General features: G+C 45.1%; 1 protein-coding gene across 7 annotated transcripts; it reads right to left on the bottom strand.

The window, feature by feature from the left end:
- Positions 1-185: 185 nt before the first annotated feature.
- Positions 186-14188, bottom strand: LOC102080921 (gamma-aminobutyric acid type B receptor subunit 2). Of its 7 annotated transcripts, none has more exons than XM_019364189.2 (19): positions 13764-14188; positions 12291-12428; positions 12049-12219; positions 10992-11093; positions 10823-10888; positions 10440-10628; positions 9669-9902; positions 9467-9527; positions 9244-9324; positions 8904-9054; positions 8696-8828; positions 8160-8258; positions 7880-8002; positions 7033-7143; positions 5950-6177; positions 5464-5592; positions 4569-4650; positions 4379-4481; positions 186-583 (listed from the first exon to the last, which is right to left on the bottom strand). In XM_019364189.2, the coding sequence occupies exons 1-19, from the start codon at positions 14007-14009 to the stop codon at positions 439-441; spliced, it is 2592 nt and encodes an 863-aa protein (XP_019219734.1). In that variant the 5' UTR covers positions 14010-14188; the 3' UTR covers positions 186-438. The 7 variants fall into 7 exon arrangements, with proteins under 7 accessions (XP_019219734.1, XP_019219735.1, XP_019219736.1 ...); XM_019364190.2 differs by having other exon boundaries at positions 4379-4478; XM_019364191.2 differs by having other exon boundaries at positions 7880-7999.
- Between the last annotated feature and the right edge of the window lie 4460 nt (positions 14189-18648).

Here is an 18648-nt window from a genome sequence, read left to right as displayed (position 1 = left end):
AATAGCTTAAGTATGGTGAAACCAGTGAACAGTAGAGAATATGAAGTGATGTTCTGTCTAATACCTGCTTTGCCTTGTTTAGTATTGCAATGCTTCGTGATACTTTGGAATGAGTATACCTTACGCGAGCTCTCAGTTAAGTTTTTCATCTATTATTACCCCCAGAAATTTATTTTCACTGACTCTTTCAATATCAACACCATTTATTTGAATCTTAGCATTTGTATTTAAACTACTATTACTTAAGAACTTTGAGGGTTTGGGTTTACACTGCAGTGGGCGTGGCACTCCCAGATGGCAGCAGCCTCCCCAACACACCTCAAAAGCAGAGCAGAAAATACTGGCAGGTGATTTTAATGTTCTGGCTTATTTGTGTATGCAACAGCATTAAGTCCCATATATCTTTCCCAAGGAGGTCAAAGTTGCAGCTTCCTGCCATCAGGTGTACAGGGAGTTATTGTGCTGATCGACAAAGACTTCCTGGCTGCTGAACAGGCTGGAGCTGCTGGAGCTGACGCCACCGATCATGGGCAGGTAGGAATGATGGAGGATGGGCAGCTGGACAGACAGACGGCGACGCATGCTGACCGAAATCACAGACAGGAAGAGAAGCAGTAAATCTTCTTACACTTCAAATATTCATGTTCCTCTAATGTGTAATTTTCTGTTAACTAAATTTATTAAGGAAACTGATTGCCTTAAGTTTATATTTATGCAAGAAAACTGCACTGAAATTTGAAAATTTCATTATTCACAGAAATATGTTAATATTCAGATGAGGATAGGGCGCTGCTGGGATACTGCTACGCAAGTAACCCCAACATGAAGAGGATATGAGACCTCTGGAATCTTCGATACCCAACATGCAGACTGACAGCGAAACATCTGGTAGCTCAGTGCACCAACATCTGCAAGAAGTAAATGCTGTCACAACTAGAGGTTGATAAGGTACAACACAAATTCTACAGCAAGGGGGAGCCAGGACAGGTGGGCGATATCATCACCCTCACCTGAGATTGGTGAGTGTGACTGAAGGTGCGTGGAGTGCAAGATAAGCTGACCAGAAATAGGATAATGCTGTAAAATGGCAGCAATTTTCACGGAGATGCTTGGCTATAAGATGAACAGCCACAAGGAGTAGCATGGAGAAGGAAACTAGAGGCCAGGATCAAGGTAGAACGGAAGCAAGTTAGTCAGCTATCAGAGCTGCAGAAAGGTGTGATGAAGAAAGGGGTGCCTAAGAAGTACAGCAAGCAGTCCATACCTGAGACCTTGGAAACTGCCAAGCAAAGACTCACAGCTCTGGCTAAAGAGGTACACCAGAGAGATCGAAGGCAGGAAATCTCTCTCTCTCTAGGTTCTCCACAGAACCAGCCAAGGTGTACTCTCAGTGGCAGGAGAACAATATGAGAACAGCACCACCAAGGCTGGAAATGGGGCAATACTGGAAGAGCATATGGGAGAAGGACACAGAATATAACAACAATGCCTTAGTGGATCTGAGAGCAGAGCACAGCAACCTCCCTGAACAGGGACCAGTAACCATCACAGTGGCAGACAACCAAAAAAGGGTCTGCAATATGACGAGTTGGACAAGACTGACACCTACTGGCTAAAGAAGTTGACTGCACTCCATTAGCGTCTGGGAGCACAAACGAACCGCCTGCTAATCAATGAGAGACACCTGGAATGGCTAACTGAAGGTGGGACAGTCCTGATCCTCAAGGACCCCCAAAAGGGACCGGTCCCATACAACTGGCCAATAATCTACCTCAGTACCACGTCGAAGAACCTGCCAGGCATCACAGAGGCTAAGATGAACAGACACATGGCTCAATACATGAGCAGAGCACCGAAAAAAATAGGCAGGAATACAAAAGAGGAGAAATACCAGCTACTGGTAGACCGAGCAGTCAGCCGAGACTGCAAGACCAAACTGACCAACCTGTGCACTGCCTGGATTGATTACAAGAAGGCCTATGACTCAATGCCCCACACCGGGATCCTGGAATGCCTAGAACTGTACAAGATCAACAGGACCCTAAGAGCCTTCATCAGGAACTCAAAGAGGGTGGTGACAGACCACATTAGAGGCCAACTTCAAGCCCATAGCACAAGTCAGCATCAAGTGCAGGATCTACCAAGGAGATGCTCTGTCCCCTCTGCTGTTCTGCATAGGCCTGAATCCCTTCAGTGAGATCACTGACAAGACTGGCTACGGATACCGACTACGCAATGGAGCAGTTGTCAGCCACCTCCTGTACATGGATGACATCAAGCTGTATGCCAAGAGTGAACGAGACATCGATTCACTGATCCACACCACCAGGATATACAGCAATGACATTGGAATGTCGTTCAGACTGGAGAAGTATAGTCGGATGGTAACAAAGAGAGGGAAGGTAGTCTAAACTTCCACAAGTACAATCCCATAGACATAGAAGACAGCTACAAGTACCTGGGAATCCCACGGGCAGAAGGAAACCATGAAGAGGCCACTAAGAAACCACCAAGTACCTGCAGAGGGTCAGGCAAGTACTGAGGACCAATGTTCCCTCAAATCTTTCATGTGTCTGAGCGATCACACAAACTCCCTGAGCGTCCCTTGGACCACTGTGAGCGACATCAGACGTGTGCACTGTGGTCACGCCAGCATCGAATCCATCCAAGTTACATGGTTTATTAAAATAATCAAATTACAGCATTTACATTTATGTTAGACTACTTTTAATTAACTGCTTTAGCCCACTTACAATGAAAATGTAAAAAATCCTGTTCATGACCTGTGTAGGATGTTAACACTATTGGAAGTAAAAATAACTTGAACTCCAATTTTGAAAACACAACTTTCTTTCTTTCTTTTTTTTCCATAAAGCTCTGACTTGTATTATGAGTCTGTGGTCTGGGAGAGAGTCTGTAACTCTCTGTCTGCAAAATACAGGATATAATGACCAATGTTGGGCAATTAATTATATAGTTACTACTTCAAAAAAGTCCGCACTTTTCCCGTCAGTTGTTCCGTCTGTCCTGCTCACATCTCCAATGGTTGGACACGTTGTCATTAACGTGGCTTCACTGCACATCAGCCACGCCGCTTTGCTCGCTAAAACACCGGTGTCGGCACATAAGGACGCTGTCATAGCCTGTCAACGACGTTGATTGGCTGCGTATATACGAATGTGAATCGCATTATTGGCTGGACTATGGGATAAGGTGGCATCGTTCTAATCCCATACAGGAGCAGCCAGTCACTCACTGACTAACACTGCAAAACAGAATTGTTAAAGTTTTAATTTTAATTTCAATTCAGGTTAGAATTTTTTTTTTTTTTTGTGCGCAACGCAGATTTTCTGTGCGCAGAGACCGTGCCAGCAGTGCGCAATTGTGTACGTGCGCAGCTTACAGGGAACATTGCTGAGGAGTCAGCTGAACGGTAAGAGCAAGATACGGGCTATCAACACCTACGCCCTGCCCGTGATCAGGTACCCTGCTGGGATAATAAGCTGGTCAAAGGAGGAGATAGAAGCCACTGACATAAAGACAAGGAAGCTCCTCACCATGCATGGAGGGTTTCACCCCCAAAACAGCACCCTGAGACTGTACACTAAGTGAAAACAAGGACACAGAGGCAGTAAGTGTCAGTGTCAGAGTCCAGGATGAGACAACGAACATCCACAAGTAAATCAGGAAGATGGCCCTAACCGACCACATGCTCAGTGAATACCTCTGGCAGCAGAAATCCAAGAAAGAGGAGGAAGAGGAGGAACCATCACGCAAGGACAGGCCCCTGCACAGTATGTACCACTGGCTGGACAAAGCTGGACTGAAAGACAGGACGGGGGCACGGCATAGTATACAGGAACATCTGTATACTATGAGGATCGCGGCTCAGGAGTTGGCAGTTCGTCTTGTAATCGGAAGGTTGCCGGTTCGAGCCCCGGCTCCGACAGTCTCGGTTGTTGTGTCCTTGGGCAAGACACTTCACCCGTTGCCTACTGGTGGTGGTCAGAGGGCGGTGCCAGTGTCCGGCAGCCTCGCCTCTGTCAGTGCGCCCCAGGGTGGCTGTGGCTACAATGTAGCTGCCATCACCAGTGTGTGAATGGGTGGATGACTGGATGTGTAAAGCGCTTTGGGGTCCTTAGGGACTAAGTAAAGCGCTATACAAATACAGGCCATTTACCATCTGTGCCGAGTATGGCCTGGAAGTCCCAAGGTCAAAATGGGAGACGCCCCCTAGGGTGGTGGAGAATGACCGAGCTAAGATCCTGTGGGGCTTCCAGAAAATGTCAATTATTGATACATGTTTCACTTTAAAGACACATGTGAGCTAGAAAATGTTCGACAGGTTTCTCTCAGATGTTGTGTGTGTTGGACTCACTGTTCGGGTGAGTTGATGTCTTTCAGGGTTGAGGCTTCGCTCTCGCTGTTTCTGTTTTCCGTACAGATCTGAGCTTCATGAGTCACTGATCCAATTCCAGCTGCTTCACAGGAAAAATGTTTTTATCTACTTATCATGAATCACACTGAAGAGTACATATGTTTTTACTCTCAGAGTGAGTGATGATTACCGTGTTGGTCTCTCATCAGATGCTGAAACATCGCTGATGTCTCAGAAAGCTCCATTCTGAAGATTTCTATTTCCACATCCAGCTGCAAAAAAACCCACACACATAAAAAACCACATCTGGGAATAAGACATGAAAATCCAACAAAAATTTAATAAAGCGCAGACAGATTAAGTCTCAGTGAAGTTCCATGTAAGTAGTTAAACACACTTAAGCCTATAATTTGCTATAGGTCCGCCTCTCTACACCACCACAGTGAGTTTTAAATAACAGATCAAAGTCCAGATGTTCAGTTTTAATTTAAGGAATTAAAAAACAACTTTGCATGAACTGTGTAGGAATGAGAGACATTTTCTTCTACAGATCTCTGTTTTCAGACTTGGCTTGGTTACATTTTGTGATGTTTGTGTGTGAAAGCTATAAAATACTAATTCAACACTTTGAATAAACTTCAGTTTATCTGCTTCATTTACCCTGAACTACCAGGATCAAACTGAAACTGCTCATCAGTCCATTGTCCACTAAACTTTGACTCTCAGCGTCAGTGAATGTGTAAACATGGCTGTAAATCATAAACAGTTAATGCAATATTTGAAACCCATTGAATTCAAAGTGGAAGTCTGCACTTTACTCACATCTTCATTATTAGATTTAAAATCGATGTGTGGTAGAAGGTTTTTATAGTTTTGGTTGTGTACAGAGGCAAAACGACAAAAACTGTCTTTGTCCAACAAATAAGTGAAAGTGGAGAAAAAAGGTTGCTAAATCTTCAAACTTCATAAAATTTGATTTGAAGGAAGGAAAAACAGGTGTCGGTTATACTAAATGTTCCTTCTGTGTTGTGCTTCTATTCTCTCCCTGCAGCTGACTGTTCACAAAGGTTGGTGTAAGGCTTCACCTGTGCACTTTCACTCTTGAGCTGCTGATTTAACCTGCTCAGCTGGTCTTCATCTTCCTGTGCAGCATCACCCTGCAGCCCGGACGCCTGCTGCAGGCTGCCGCCGCCGCTCCAGCACACAAACACAATCTGCAAGTAAACAACAGGTACCTCATCATCGTTCATGTGTGATGAAGGAGCAGCCACGAAAACAGTGATGTCTGCATCTGTCTGTGTTTGAGAAGAAGCAGCAACCTAACAGCTGACTGCCCTCCAGCCTGTTATGGCCTCCTGTTGGGTAACATTAGCTCACTGCCAAAACAAGCAAGAGTCCAACACGCAGCATCGGTCCTGCCAGATGTGCAGCATCTGTCGGTGTGACCTAAACTGCGGACAGCAGATCTCTCGATCGTGAGTCTTTTAGTTGTCGCTGACATAACCCTCAGCGGGTTTGCGTTTGACTCAAAGTCTAAATGAAAGAATGAAAACACGAAGCGTGACACTGACCTTCGGTGCGAACCACCCACTCAGGAGGAAGACGTTGCAGCAGAGGATGAGGATGCTGCTCACACAGAACTGAACGGGAGGATCGTGGGACGTCAGCAGCGATCCAGACACTCCCGACACGCTGAACGCCGTCAGGGCAAACGTGCTCAGCGCCAGGTGTTTGCCGCTGCCCGCCAGCTCGCTGACCTCCGCGGTCCAGATGTTCAGGGCCAGGAAACATCCGAGAAGCTGAAGAGAAAACATCAGGTTTTATCAAAGCGCAGAAATTCCTCCAGTAACCCTCCTGATGAGCTGATCTCCCACTGCTGGTGCTCTGATCCTGCAGCTCTCAGTCTTGGATGGCTATTTGACGACTCTTTGTTATTTTTGTTCGGAAACTTTGTGTTTCTTATTAAAAAACAACCTCAAACTGATAAATCTGTGAGAACACAATCACTGATTGATTTTCTAATTGATTACCAATAAATCTAATTTATCACAGATGTCTCAAAATTGATTATGTATGCTTGCCTAGGACTAAAAGTCTAATTTTATGGCATGGGATGAACAGTATGGCCACATGGGGGTGCTAATGAGACTACAAACTGTTTTCTTCTTGCTCATTTTTCAGTGAACTGTACTGTGTGCATGTGTTTTAATGTCCAGGAGTAGAAATGCTGGTGTTAGGCAACTTATATTCTTATATTTAAAAAAAACCAATTTTTTTTTTTTTTTATTATAAATCTTCTTTATTATGATGCTAAAGAGGCTCTGCAAAGATAAAGAAGAAAATAAATAGAGGTAGGATGGCTCAAGTTAGGACTTCTTACGTCTGCAGTAATTTATATTTGGTGCTAAGGCCAGAGGCGGTAACAACAGAGCAGCAGATTGGTCCGTACAGGGTGTGCCAAAAAGATGCACGGTGGGGTTTCAGCTCATTCAGCTGCTGATGTCGGCTGGGATCAGCTGACCTGTTAGGACAGGCTGAGCTAGACATTGTGATGCTTTTTAAAAAATAAAAATAATAATAGTTCTTAAAGATTGCAACTTGGCCTAAACTGCAGTGTAATATCAGATATTTGATAAGGACTTGTACAGTCTGACCAGGAGAGGTGCTTTGTATCCATAGACCACAGTGAGCCACAGCTCCATGTTAACACTGCTGCAGTGTTCAGAGTACGGCCGGATGATAACGTCCTCATCAGCAGCGTCGCCCTGAAAGCACAGAACAGTTGGTTTGCGTCAGTCCTCACAAACAAATGATATTCAGTTTATATCTACAGCAGGCGTCAGCAGGGTCCACTCTGCAGCAGCAAGGCTGGATATGGATGGATGGATGGACTGACGGAATGATGGATGGATGGACAGATGGAGGGATGAACAGACAGACGGATGGTCGATCGGATAGATGGACAGATGGATGGTCAGTCGATGAATGGACTGATGGACAGATGTGAATGGATGGACAAATGTGAATGGATGGACGGACGGACGGATGGATGGACGGACAGATGGAGGGATGGATGGAGGGATGGATGGACGGACGGACGGACGGACGGACGGACGGACGGACGGATGGATGGATGGATGGACGGACGGATGGATGGATGGACAGACGGATGGATGGATGGATGGATGGACGGACGGACGGACGGACGGATGGACGGACGGACGGACGGACGGACGGATGGATGGACGGACGGATGGATGGATGGATGGACGGATGGATGGATGGACAGACGGACGGATGGATGGATGGATGGACGGACGGACGGACGGACGGATGGACGGACGGACGGACGGACGGATGGATAATGGCGGTTTGGATTTATTTTAGAATTTCTCAAAGCAGTAAAACAGTAAATATATTTTTATTTCTAATTTTTTGCGAAGACTGCATTTCCCATCAGCCCCTTTCCCGTTATTACAATAAATATTTGCATTTAAAGACCTCTGTGTCATGCTGAAGCATCACCCATCTGAGGGGGTCCAGGATTTGCCAGGAGGTTAAAACAAGCGTGTCCACCAGGAATAACCAGAATATGACGCAGCCTGCTGGCGGCGCTCGGCTCTGCTGTGGGATGTACAGAGAAACACCGACAGACAGAAACAGAGCAGGAAAAATGAATCATAAACAAGACTTTTAGGATGTTGTAACCTGGTGTTTCCAGGTGCAGTCTGAGGTTCACAGGAGTTCAGAAACTACAAGCAGACTGTAGCAGCTGACTTACCTTCTGGTTGATGCTGAACACCGAGTAGACTCTCCATGTTTTAGTGAAGAGCGCAGCAAAGCCCACAGTGTGCCCCACGGCGAGAGTCCACAGACGGACCTGCAGGCCGGGACCCAGAATATTATTTTATCATACAGTTTGTGAGAAGGGCCAACCTCAAGCATTATAAACTGCAGTTCCTCCAACATCCAGCAGAGGCAGGAATGAGTCAGTCCTGTCCGGGTACGCCCCCATCCTCCCACAGTTTAAGGTGTGAATGTGAAGTGAATGGTTGTGTCTCTGTGTGTGTTAGCACTGTGAGAGACTGGCGACCTGTTCAGGGTGTCCCTGCTGGGATAGGCTCCAGGCAGAAGAGAATGGATAGATAGATATTAAGGAGGAATTTTCATAATATATTATGATTATTAAATATTTCAGGGAGGACCTTTCACACATCACAACATACTTTAATCCTTTTTGCATCACCCTCTGTTAAAAAGAGCTGTATGTTATCAGTTTGTGGTTGCCGTGTAAGACTCAGGTCAGGCGGAACTCACAGAACAGAGAACCCCAAACATCCAGTCCGACAGCGAGGCTTCATCCAGGCCGGAAAACAGCACCGAGGAGGAGGAGAGCAGGACGCCCAGCAGGAGCAGCTCGTCCTGGGATGCACCGCCTGAGCCGAGCCGCCTGCAGGCAGAGGGCACTCAGTTTCTCACAGACGGTGTTTGCTGTAACGTGTCGATGAAATTACAGACGCCATACCGGTGTTTGTGGTTGATGATGACGAAGAAGAGGAGGATCAGAGCGATGATGACGGTCACACCAGCAGCTGATGATATGACGATGTACAGGAGGAGGCTGATGTGACGGTGCTGCAGAAGGACAGCAGGCTGGTCTTTAGCTGGTCCTGGACCTGCAGCATCAGCACATCTGATCAGTGTTTATCTTTGGTTCATCGTCACCGAGCAGCTTTAACGGTGTAATTCACTGCAGCTTTACAGCAAAAACAAATGGTTTACAGCTCATTTTAACTCTTCATCTCTTCAGTGTCACTTCCAGTTTTGATGCCTTTCAAAATAAAATGTAAAGTTTAGTTTCTGACCTTTGAACCTGAGCAGGTGGTGTATCAAGCGGAGTTGTTGGGTGCTGGTATTGAACTCCCCCACCAGGACACCACTGCTGACTGAGCACACACACACACATCATAGATTCTGTGACGTAGCATGAAATCTTTCTTTATGAGCCAGACTGACGGTGATATAGCACAAAGATGATATAGCATGGTATCATTGTTTATAACAAATTAATTTAGGGATCTTTGGCACCTTGAAACTGGACCAGCTCGATCGACGTCATTCTCTCCCCGTTCCGAAAGAAAACTGGACCCTGAAAGCACAAACATGTTCATGGTGAGCCGCACGCCGGGAAAAAGGAGAGTTGGCCTTCCAGCTGGACCTCTACGCTCTGTTTTGAAAGGCCTGATGACCACTTCCTCTCAGTGACGCTCATTACTGTGTGACTGCTCACTGTGACTCCTTCGAACCGCGTGCTTCTCACGGCCTCCAGCAACATCCTCGCCACCTCCTCCTCGCTGACCGTCACGTTCCTGTATTTCTCTCTCTGTTTCGCCGCCTCCGTCGCCTGGCTCAGAGCTCTGGCAATGACCCAAACGGCATCATAGGCGAAGGAGTACAGCGAGCTGACCTCTGACCTCTCCTGTATCAGCTGCCTGAGGTAGGAGTCCTGGTAGTCCTGAGGAGTCTGCAGGACAAGGCCACCATTAAAGGACCATTCTGCTTTATTCTGAGGAAAAGTTGTCCTTTGATTAAAGCTAAATTTGGTTCTTCTCCTGTGAAGAGTGCTATATCTAAATAAAAGTTATTGTATCATCATTATTATTATCGTTATTATCATCATCATTATTATTACTACTATTTCAGGCTAACTCTCCATCTGTCCTGCAGAGATTCGGGGGGCTGTGAGGAACCTGAAGCCGTAACCTGCAGTTCCACTAATGACCACTTGAGGCCGACTTTGAGTGAGTCAGTACCCATAAATTTGACTCCCATGTTTTTGGCTTCATTTGTAGATGAAACCCTCACAGTCTGTGGGTTCAGTTTGCTAAAAAGCTCCTCCCTGGTGTCGCACTGTAATCCTTTCTCGCTGCAAAAGCCAACAAAGCATCAGTGGGGCCATCTTTCATATCCAGTCTGAGGGAGAGCAGTGGCCTAAAGCAGCTGCCTGCAGCTCTACAAGCCTGACTGTTGCATGTTTGTTTCAGTGCAAACTGTTTCTGACCCGTCCAGAGACTCCCGGCGTGTTGGCGTTGCCGAGCTCTCGGACCTGCAGCCGGATGGACCCGTCTGCCGCCACCAGGAGGCTGTTGGCCGTACAGCCAGAAAACTTCCACCCCAGCCTCCACCCAGCTGCTCCTCCGCCAGCGATGATCCACTGGTACCGAGCTCCAAACAGGTTCAGTCTGTACGCCTGAACATCACAGAGGAAACAAGAAAACAGGCTCGACTGTTTGAACCTCTTATTATCCACCAGGTCAGGATCGTGTCCATCACAGGCTTCTACGTAAAAATCTGGAAAACCCAGAAATGTTATTACAGAAAACCTGGAAGACTAAAAGGCCCTTGAAGTGTGTCCACATACTTTTGGCTCTGTAGTGTACTTACACAGCAGAACACCTCAGACACAGCTTCATCTTCCAGCTGTGCGATGATGATGCGAACGTCCTCATCCTTCAAAATAAGAGCGAGTAATAATCCTTGAGTTTGGGATGAGCTTCAGCTGCTTTGACTGCACTAAGAGACTGAAGTGAGCAAAGTAAACGGACGCCCGTACCTTCAGTTTCTTCAGGCGGCCGCAGACGTCTCCAGAGAGGCTTTCTGTGACGGCGACGTGAACGCCGGCTTTCAGCAGCTGTCTGATCAGATCCTTCTTCATCTGCACAAATAAAAGTAGTCAGATGTGATGTCTCACAGCTGCTTCATCATGAGGAAGGCTCGACGCATCGTGGCTTTTTTCCACTAACATTCACAGACCTGTCCCTCTCCTTTATAGTAGTTGTACTGTGAGTACTTCATAAGTGAAAAAACTGCAAGTACATTTTAAGCCTTAAAGGTTTCATCAGAGACAGAGTTCAGATTCCTTCAACTTAAATCGGCTGGTTAATTTGACCAACAGTGAAAATAAGAAATAGAACAACATAAAAGGCAGAAGAGGCAAAGTTCTCACACGTGAATCTGAAAACAAAGAATTTCTTTCTTTAAAACATGACTAAAAGTGTTTTATTATTCACCCCCTGTTACTCTCCTGGCAGTGGCAGAGCTCATCGTGCTCTCTTGGCTCCTGTTTTTAGAATTTAGGATTTTTAAATAAAATTCTACAAACTGCAGCTCCGATTCAGAGAAATGAAATAAATATAAGAGGCACTGATGATGGTGGTTAATTCCACAATATCAGAGTTTCCTGAAACTCTTCATTATTTCAGTCACCACTATAGACTGTATTTAAAAGATGGACATAGTTATTGTGACATCAGCCCCTGGTTAGCAACAGCCTGTTTTTGAAGGTTCAGCTGTTTTCATCATTGAGATCCTAAGTTTTCGAGGTGGAGGTGAGAGGGCGGAGGACACAGCGCGCTCTCATGGTAAAGGATTGGTAACCAGAATGAAACGCTGCCTTAAATCCGGCCCTCCTGACTCCCAGAGGAACCACAGCCTCTGACTTCATGTTTCATTCAGTCAGACCTTAAACTCACTGAGACCAGAAAGTCATCAGAAAGACGTTCAGTGACTTCAGAGATCAGGTCAGCAGTAGTTTCATGTTCTCATAGACCAGTAAACACGCCCCCTGCTGGGCAGTAGAAAGAGTGCAGGTTTAAGGCTGAAGCGTTCACCTCGGAGAGTCTGGGTCCTTCCTGCGTGACCACGCCGACTCTGGTCCACTTGTAGCGCTGCAGCAGCTTCACGGCGGCCTGGTTGAGCACTCGGTCTGACGGCACCATGCTGAACAGGTTTCTGTACAACTTCCTGTTGGACAAGCCGGGAGCCGAGGCCGCAAAAGACACCTGGGAAAGTAGAAGTTACCTGTCATACACACGGCTGCATTACGTCACCAGCGTGAGGCTGAGGTCAGCACCTGCACCAGGCCGAGCGCCGGAAGAGCGCGAGCGATGAGCGCTGTCACAGGTGGACACACCCCTCCAAACAGCAGCAGGTACTGGGGCCCCGCCCACACGGCGTCAAACAGGGCTTTGAGCGCTTTAGCGGGGTCGCACTGGAAGACAGGTAAGAATAGATGTGACGTGGGGCTGAGTTCATGCATGTTTCAGCTATGAGAACATGGAGCAGGCTCAGAGGTTAAACGGAAACATCATCCATCTATTCAGCTTTGCAGCACCACCTGTGTCAGGTGTAGGCTTCAAAAAATGGACCTGAATATGACCCAAAATATTTTTAGAAGTCCGAAAAGGTTGATTCTGTTGATGTGGACGTCTTCAGCGGGAGCTCTTCAGTCTCAGCTGACTGCAGGTTTTACTGAGTGTCCGCGTCAGCGTCGTGGCTGTGAGGTCAGTTACTTTATCATTAATCTGCATATTTTCATGACCACTGATCAAAAGTCATGAGCACCACTCACAGACAGTTGGGGAATGGCTTCAATAACATCACTGAAAACTTCCAGATGAACAGAATTTACTTTTTGGGATGTCCTCACCTGGATGACGCGTCAAGAAACTTTTTGGATAACGTTTCCTTTTACATTCAGATCTTTTGTTTGTCCATTACCAACATAAAGCCTCTCAGTCAGGTGTCGGGACCTCTGCCGGCAAGTGCAAAATCTCCCAGAGGCTTCAGCTCGGTTTATCTCCAGTCAGACTGAAACGACTGCCAGCAGGTTAGAAATGTTTCATGAAGTCAGTCCCTCACTCAGCACTGAGCTGAGCCTGTCATGGGGCAAGTGGAGTTTCTGTATCAACATTTATCCTCCTCAGCAGTGCTGCACGTGGTCGATTTAGAGTCCACATTTAAAAAATGTGCATGTTTGATAGTTTGTGAGATACAATGAGGCTGAAAGTAAAATCAGCTGCTACTGATCTATTTTTGGTGAAAAGTTAAAGAATTTATTTATTTTATTAATTTATATTTTGCTTTGCTGTGTGAAATTCTGCAGTGAAAGTAAGAGAATAATAACAGATGCATTTGTTCCAACACAGGGAAAAAAATCAAATAGAAAATTTACTACATTTAAAAGCCTTTGCAGATATTCCTGTTTCCCAGGGGCCCCTGAATGCACCATGAACTATAAACTGTAAATAAACATGGGCACAGCTTCTAAATGAAGCTAACGCTGAACTTGTTTTAACTTTAACATTCTTTCTATGACCAGCAGGGGGCGACTCCTCTTATAGAAGTCTATGTGCTCTGAGCAGAGTAACACTTTCCTGGTAGGTTTCAGGTCTTTCTGAACGAAACATGACTGCTTTTGTAAATTATAGTTGCATTAGAGTAAAAAAAAGGAGCAGAATGCAGGAGCTGGAGCATCTTCCTGACTGAAAAGTTGCTGCGTTTTACCCCCATAGGAGCAGCTAATCATCCCAGGTCTGAGACCCACCTGTGAGTCCAGCAGCTGGAGCTGGATCTCGTAGTTCCCCAGCGGTGGTGGTTGTTTCTTCAGGTCCTGCAGAGCCAGTCTTACAGCCGGAGCCACGCCCGCCGTCAGGTTCTCCCCGCCCGACCCGGAGCCGACCGGCATCAGCCACAGCACGGGCAGAGGGTGCCGACCCTGAGCCGGCCCCGCCGTCAGCCAGAAGACCAGGAGCAACCCCAACCCCTCCTGTACCTGTCCAAACCGACCCATTCCCCACTCCGCCTGCAGACGCCTGCAGGAAAACTCTGAGTAATCCTCTTGTGCTGTAAGCAGCTGACAGCCCGAGGAGGCCGACCGAAGAGATAAAAGGATCAAGAGCAACACAAGATGCCACCGGGATCACCAGCAGACTGCTCACACACACACACACACACACACACACACACACACACACACACACACACACACACAGCTTCAAGCCTGCATGCTGAACTCAGATGAACTCAGGGAGTGAGAGGAATAGAAATATTTTACTGCTATTATTTGCTGCTATTTTTATAATCATCATTACCATTTCATGTTAATAGTGATGTTGCTTTCACAGATGCATTCAGATGTTCAAATATATTGGTATTATATCAGTCTTTATTACAAGTCCAGTTATAACCACGTCGAACTGTTGAGTTGAATATATAATATATAATTTTAAATGCTTTTCTAATGCTGCTATGATCTCAGTGTTTCTGTGTAGACTGCAGGGACAGGAAGTTATATGTCTTTGAAGTTGCAGGCTGGTGCAGAAGTGAAACCGAAAGCAGAGTGAGCGTAAGCTGAAAGAGTAGGGTGTTTATTCAGTAGATTACATATATAGTTCCAGTTAGGTTATTATATGTAAGGGGGAGCCTCTGGTCACGTGAAGGTCAGAAGTGTAACGGGTGAGATGTGAGAGCATTTAAGGGCGAGACATATACATACAGACACAAATAGTGAGAGGTCATGACACGTACGCAGTACACAGCCTGCACGCGCCCCTGCACGTGCACGCACACACAAATTAGAGAGACTCATTTAGTAGGCAAGAGTTGAAATACGTTTTGCTATGGCTGCAAAGTCGAGGTGTACGTGTTAGTCTGTTCCAGGACCTGATGTCCTAGGAGATAAGCGACAGCGAGGATGGAGACAGGAAGCATCAGCCGTCGACACGAAGATGATGTTCTATGTTAAAAGTCATTGTGGTTTTGGTGTGACGTATTTCTGCCTAGTAACAGAAAAGGGGGCTGTACTATCTTAACCCTATAAAACAGTTGTCTGAATATGGTAAAGACAGTTCAACACTGATTGGGTTGTTGAACTCACACATGTGTTCATTAAAATGCCGTCTAAATTGCACACGCCTGGATCTGTGGTTATTTATGGATTCTTCTCTCAACATTGAACCCTAACATTTGGGGGCTCGGTCCGGTGAGAGAGGGGAATTTTGGTGTAGATGGAGAGATCCAGGGTCTGTGGTGATTGGATGGGCAGATAGGAGTCAGTGGTTTGAAGTGAGAGACAAGCCGGCTTAAACAAAGGTAAGGCACATACCTGTTGAATTTTCCAAAATGTGCTAGATTGGACATGTCAAATTAAAGTCTACTCACTGAAAATTACTGGTGAATGTCTGTTTTTTAATTTTGGCGAAATTTTGATGAAGTTTACCGGTTGAAGTAATGATAAGGAAGTATAAGTGACAGTACTGAGTAATGAGAATAAAGGAATGAAAAGAGAATTAAAGCAGTTGGACTGCTGAGTGAACTCTTAGAATGATAGGGAATTTGGTCATTGTGTGGGTTCAAGTCCCATTGGTTATGCAACCCTTAAGAACTTTCTCGGAGGTGACGCTCCCTGCTGGATAGAGAAATCTATCCTTCACCTAGCGGCGACTAGGGATAGTTTCGGGCAACATTCGAGGAGGACTCGGGAATCTCCAAAACTGTTGAGGGTTGTCCTCAATCTTAATCCTGTGTTGGGTGTAGATTGTTGTTTCAAATTATTCTAAATTTTTCTAGGACGACAGCGGCGTCTGTTAAGAAGCGCATTTTCTCGGAGGTAACGCTCCCTCCTGGATAAAGACGTTTATCCTTGACCTAGCGGCGACTAATGGGATAGTACGGTACGACAAACCGGGGAAAACTGGGGAATTTCCAAAATTGCTAGAGGTTCAAGTCCCCTATTTTTGCGCTTATTGGGTATGCTGGCAAATTATGTTAGGTTTAGAAAATCTGGACAGAGCAGTTCGAGTCTGGTCTGATGAATTGATCGCAAAAAACCTGAGGTTTGCCCGTTCGAGTCGGTTATGGTAAATTTTTCGAAATTTGTAGGAGCGACAAGGCCTAAAAAATCTGTGCAGTTGTAATTAAAGACGTCTGTAATATAAAATATGAGATCTATGAGTAAGATCAGCCTCTGTGTCACCAGTGCACAGCCGGATGTGCACTGATGGTGTGTGTAAATGCAAATAAGCAGCGGGGACGCGCAGAGAGGGTGGTTTCAGTTTCGACAGAATTGAGCTTTTTGCTAAATGCCTGTATATAAGAGGTTGGTTTTGCTTATTATGAGAGTGTAAATACAGTTTGAATATATTAGTGTGGATGTATAGTAAATGACTGAATTTTGATAGATGTATATTTCGTGAGCCATAAATGTTGGTGTGTTTTATTTTTTCAGTTATGTGTGTGTGGTGAGAAGCTGTGAGGACGATGAGAGGTTTCAGTTTTCTTTTTCTTTTTTCTTTTGACTTGCTCTTTCTGATCATGGAAGGCATGTCCAAGATACTCGTATGAAAGCGTATTTTGTGTGATTTTAACTGTGTGAATGCTGTCAGTATTTGACCTGAGTGACTCTGCATGATTTGTCTGAGTGAGTGGAAAATGGAAGTTTGAGAGAGAAAAGGCAGTGTGTGTGAGACGAGTCATGGCGTCTGAAAGAGGTTAGAGCATTTCAAAGTGTGTATGAAATAAAGGAGTGTGAAATATATTTCTTTTGTGATGTAAAGTAGGATGTTTTAAAGTTTGAAAGTGCTTTTAATTCAAGAAATGCATGAGTGATGGTATGAGAGGTTGAGTTTATTTTTATGTTTGAAAGAGCTCTATTTAAAAGTGTGCATGAAATGAATGTGCTCTGTTTTAGATCAAGATTTAGTAGAACTACTGATCGTTTGTAGACTGTGAAAATTCAAAGGGAGACAGAGTCTGACTGTTGCCTGCAGGAAGTCTCGGCGGAGGCTGCTGCAACAGGAAGTATGTGTGTGTGTGTGGGACAGGAAACGCATGCCCATAAAAGGAACTGAGTGTGTACAGAAAGAACACAGAGAGACAGATGAGGCCCATGAAGCAAATGAAGCCTTTAAGAAAAAATGAATATAATACTAATTGTATGCTTTAGTGTGTCAATACAGGTGGGCTTCTTTCAACTTTGGAACCTTGAGTGCAGCACCAGAACAATAGATTAACAGAATCGGGAGAATAAGCCAGGCTTTGGCTCGAAATTCTGCAGCTTCACCTGTCACTTTGTCCCTAAACTGAGAAGAAGTTCAAAGGACAGTCAATCGCCTGATGAAGACCGACAGAACATCGTGGACTTGAAGAATTAACTGAAGCTAAGAGCAGTGCAAGCGAAAGCAGTAACACTGACGACCACTGATGAGTCCAGCAGTGTGAAAGATGCAACATGCATGCTGGTGAAGAACAGGGTGATGTGTCTGCTTGAAGGCACTGACTCTCATATTTGCCATGAATGGAGAAGAAAACAGAGCAACTGCAAATAAGACTGAAGGCACTGAAGGTGATATTTTGCCATGCTGGGACTTAACCTAAAAGAAAGACTGTAAAGAAACAGAGAAGAAGACAACAGCTGAGTTGAGACTGTGTTTGCTGGAGCTTTGAAGCACGAACAGGACACTGTGAAGGAAAAAGAGACCGGTGAGAGATGAAGCTGGACGAGTTTGACTGCGAGAATATAGGATATAATTGGATTGAAAATTGAAACCTGAACTCATGAATTGTTTAGGGATGTCCACCACCGCATAACAAAGAGGTAAACATTAGAAAAGGTGAGAATAATGAACGAAAATAATTGTCATTACCTTAATGAATAGAAAACACACATACAAATTGTTACATGTGAGATTATTTTTGAAATGAATCAGAAGTGAGATAGTTTGAATCTAAAGCTTAGTGGTGAAATGCATAAATTAAATATGAATATATAGGATGCAATGAAGAAACAGCTGACACGTAGTGTACATTAACATGAATACATCGCAAGGCAACGAAGAACTCAATGAATTAATTTAATGAAGAAGCAGTTTACACCCAATTAACATAAAATGCAAGGAAGAACACGCTTACATGCATGGCATAATTGGTGTTTCTGATCAGAGATAGAGAAATGGGTCATTTAAGCACTTGTGGTAATAATGAAAATGTCTTAGTTTTGTTATTTTCAGGAGTAAAGCAGACTTGGACCAACTCTCCAGACGCACCAGTCGGAAGGAAATTGTAGGTTAACAGCAATGGATAAGTTAAGGCAAGTTTCTGGTTGAATTGTTGACAGAATCATGTGTCCATGAACCTGGAAAACAGGCCCTAGCTCCTGGCTGAAGACTAGGAGTGCTTTATTTAAGGTGGGAAATCAAAACAGAGGGTTAGTAATTCGGGGAAGGAGAAAACGGACTGCTTAACTGGAGAATTGGAAAGGTGTCTGACAGACTGCGAAGCCATAGATGCAAAATACCACACACAAACAGAAAATGTATTAACCGGACAAAGACAAGCTCATGAAGCTTGTCTAATCAAAGCTTGATGCATAGAGACATTGATTTAAAACCTGGCTAAGAACATAAGCATATGCAATGAAGATCTGCTTGCTG

This window comes from Oreochromis niloticus, linkage group LG11 (genome assembly GCF_001858045.2).
Source record: "Oreochromis niloticus isolate F11D_XX linkage group LG11, O_niloticus_UMD_NMBU, whole genome shotgun sequence".
Taxonomy (NCBI): domain Eukaryota; kingdom Metazoa; phylum Chordata; class Actinopteri; order Cichliformes; family Cichlidae; genus Oreochromis; species Oreochromis niloticus.
Note: the sequence above shows the minus strand (reverse complement) of the source record. Positions and strands in the feature narration are given on the sequence as shown.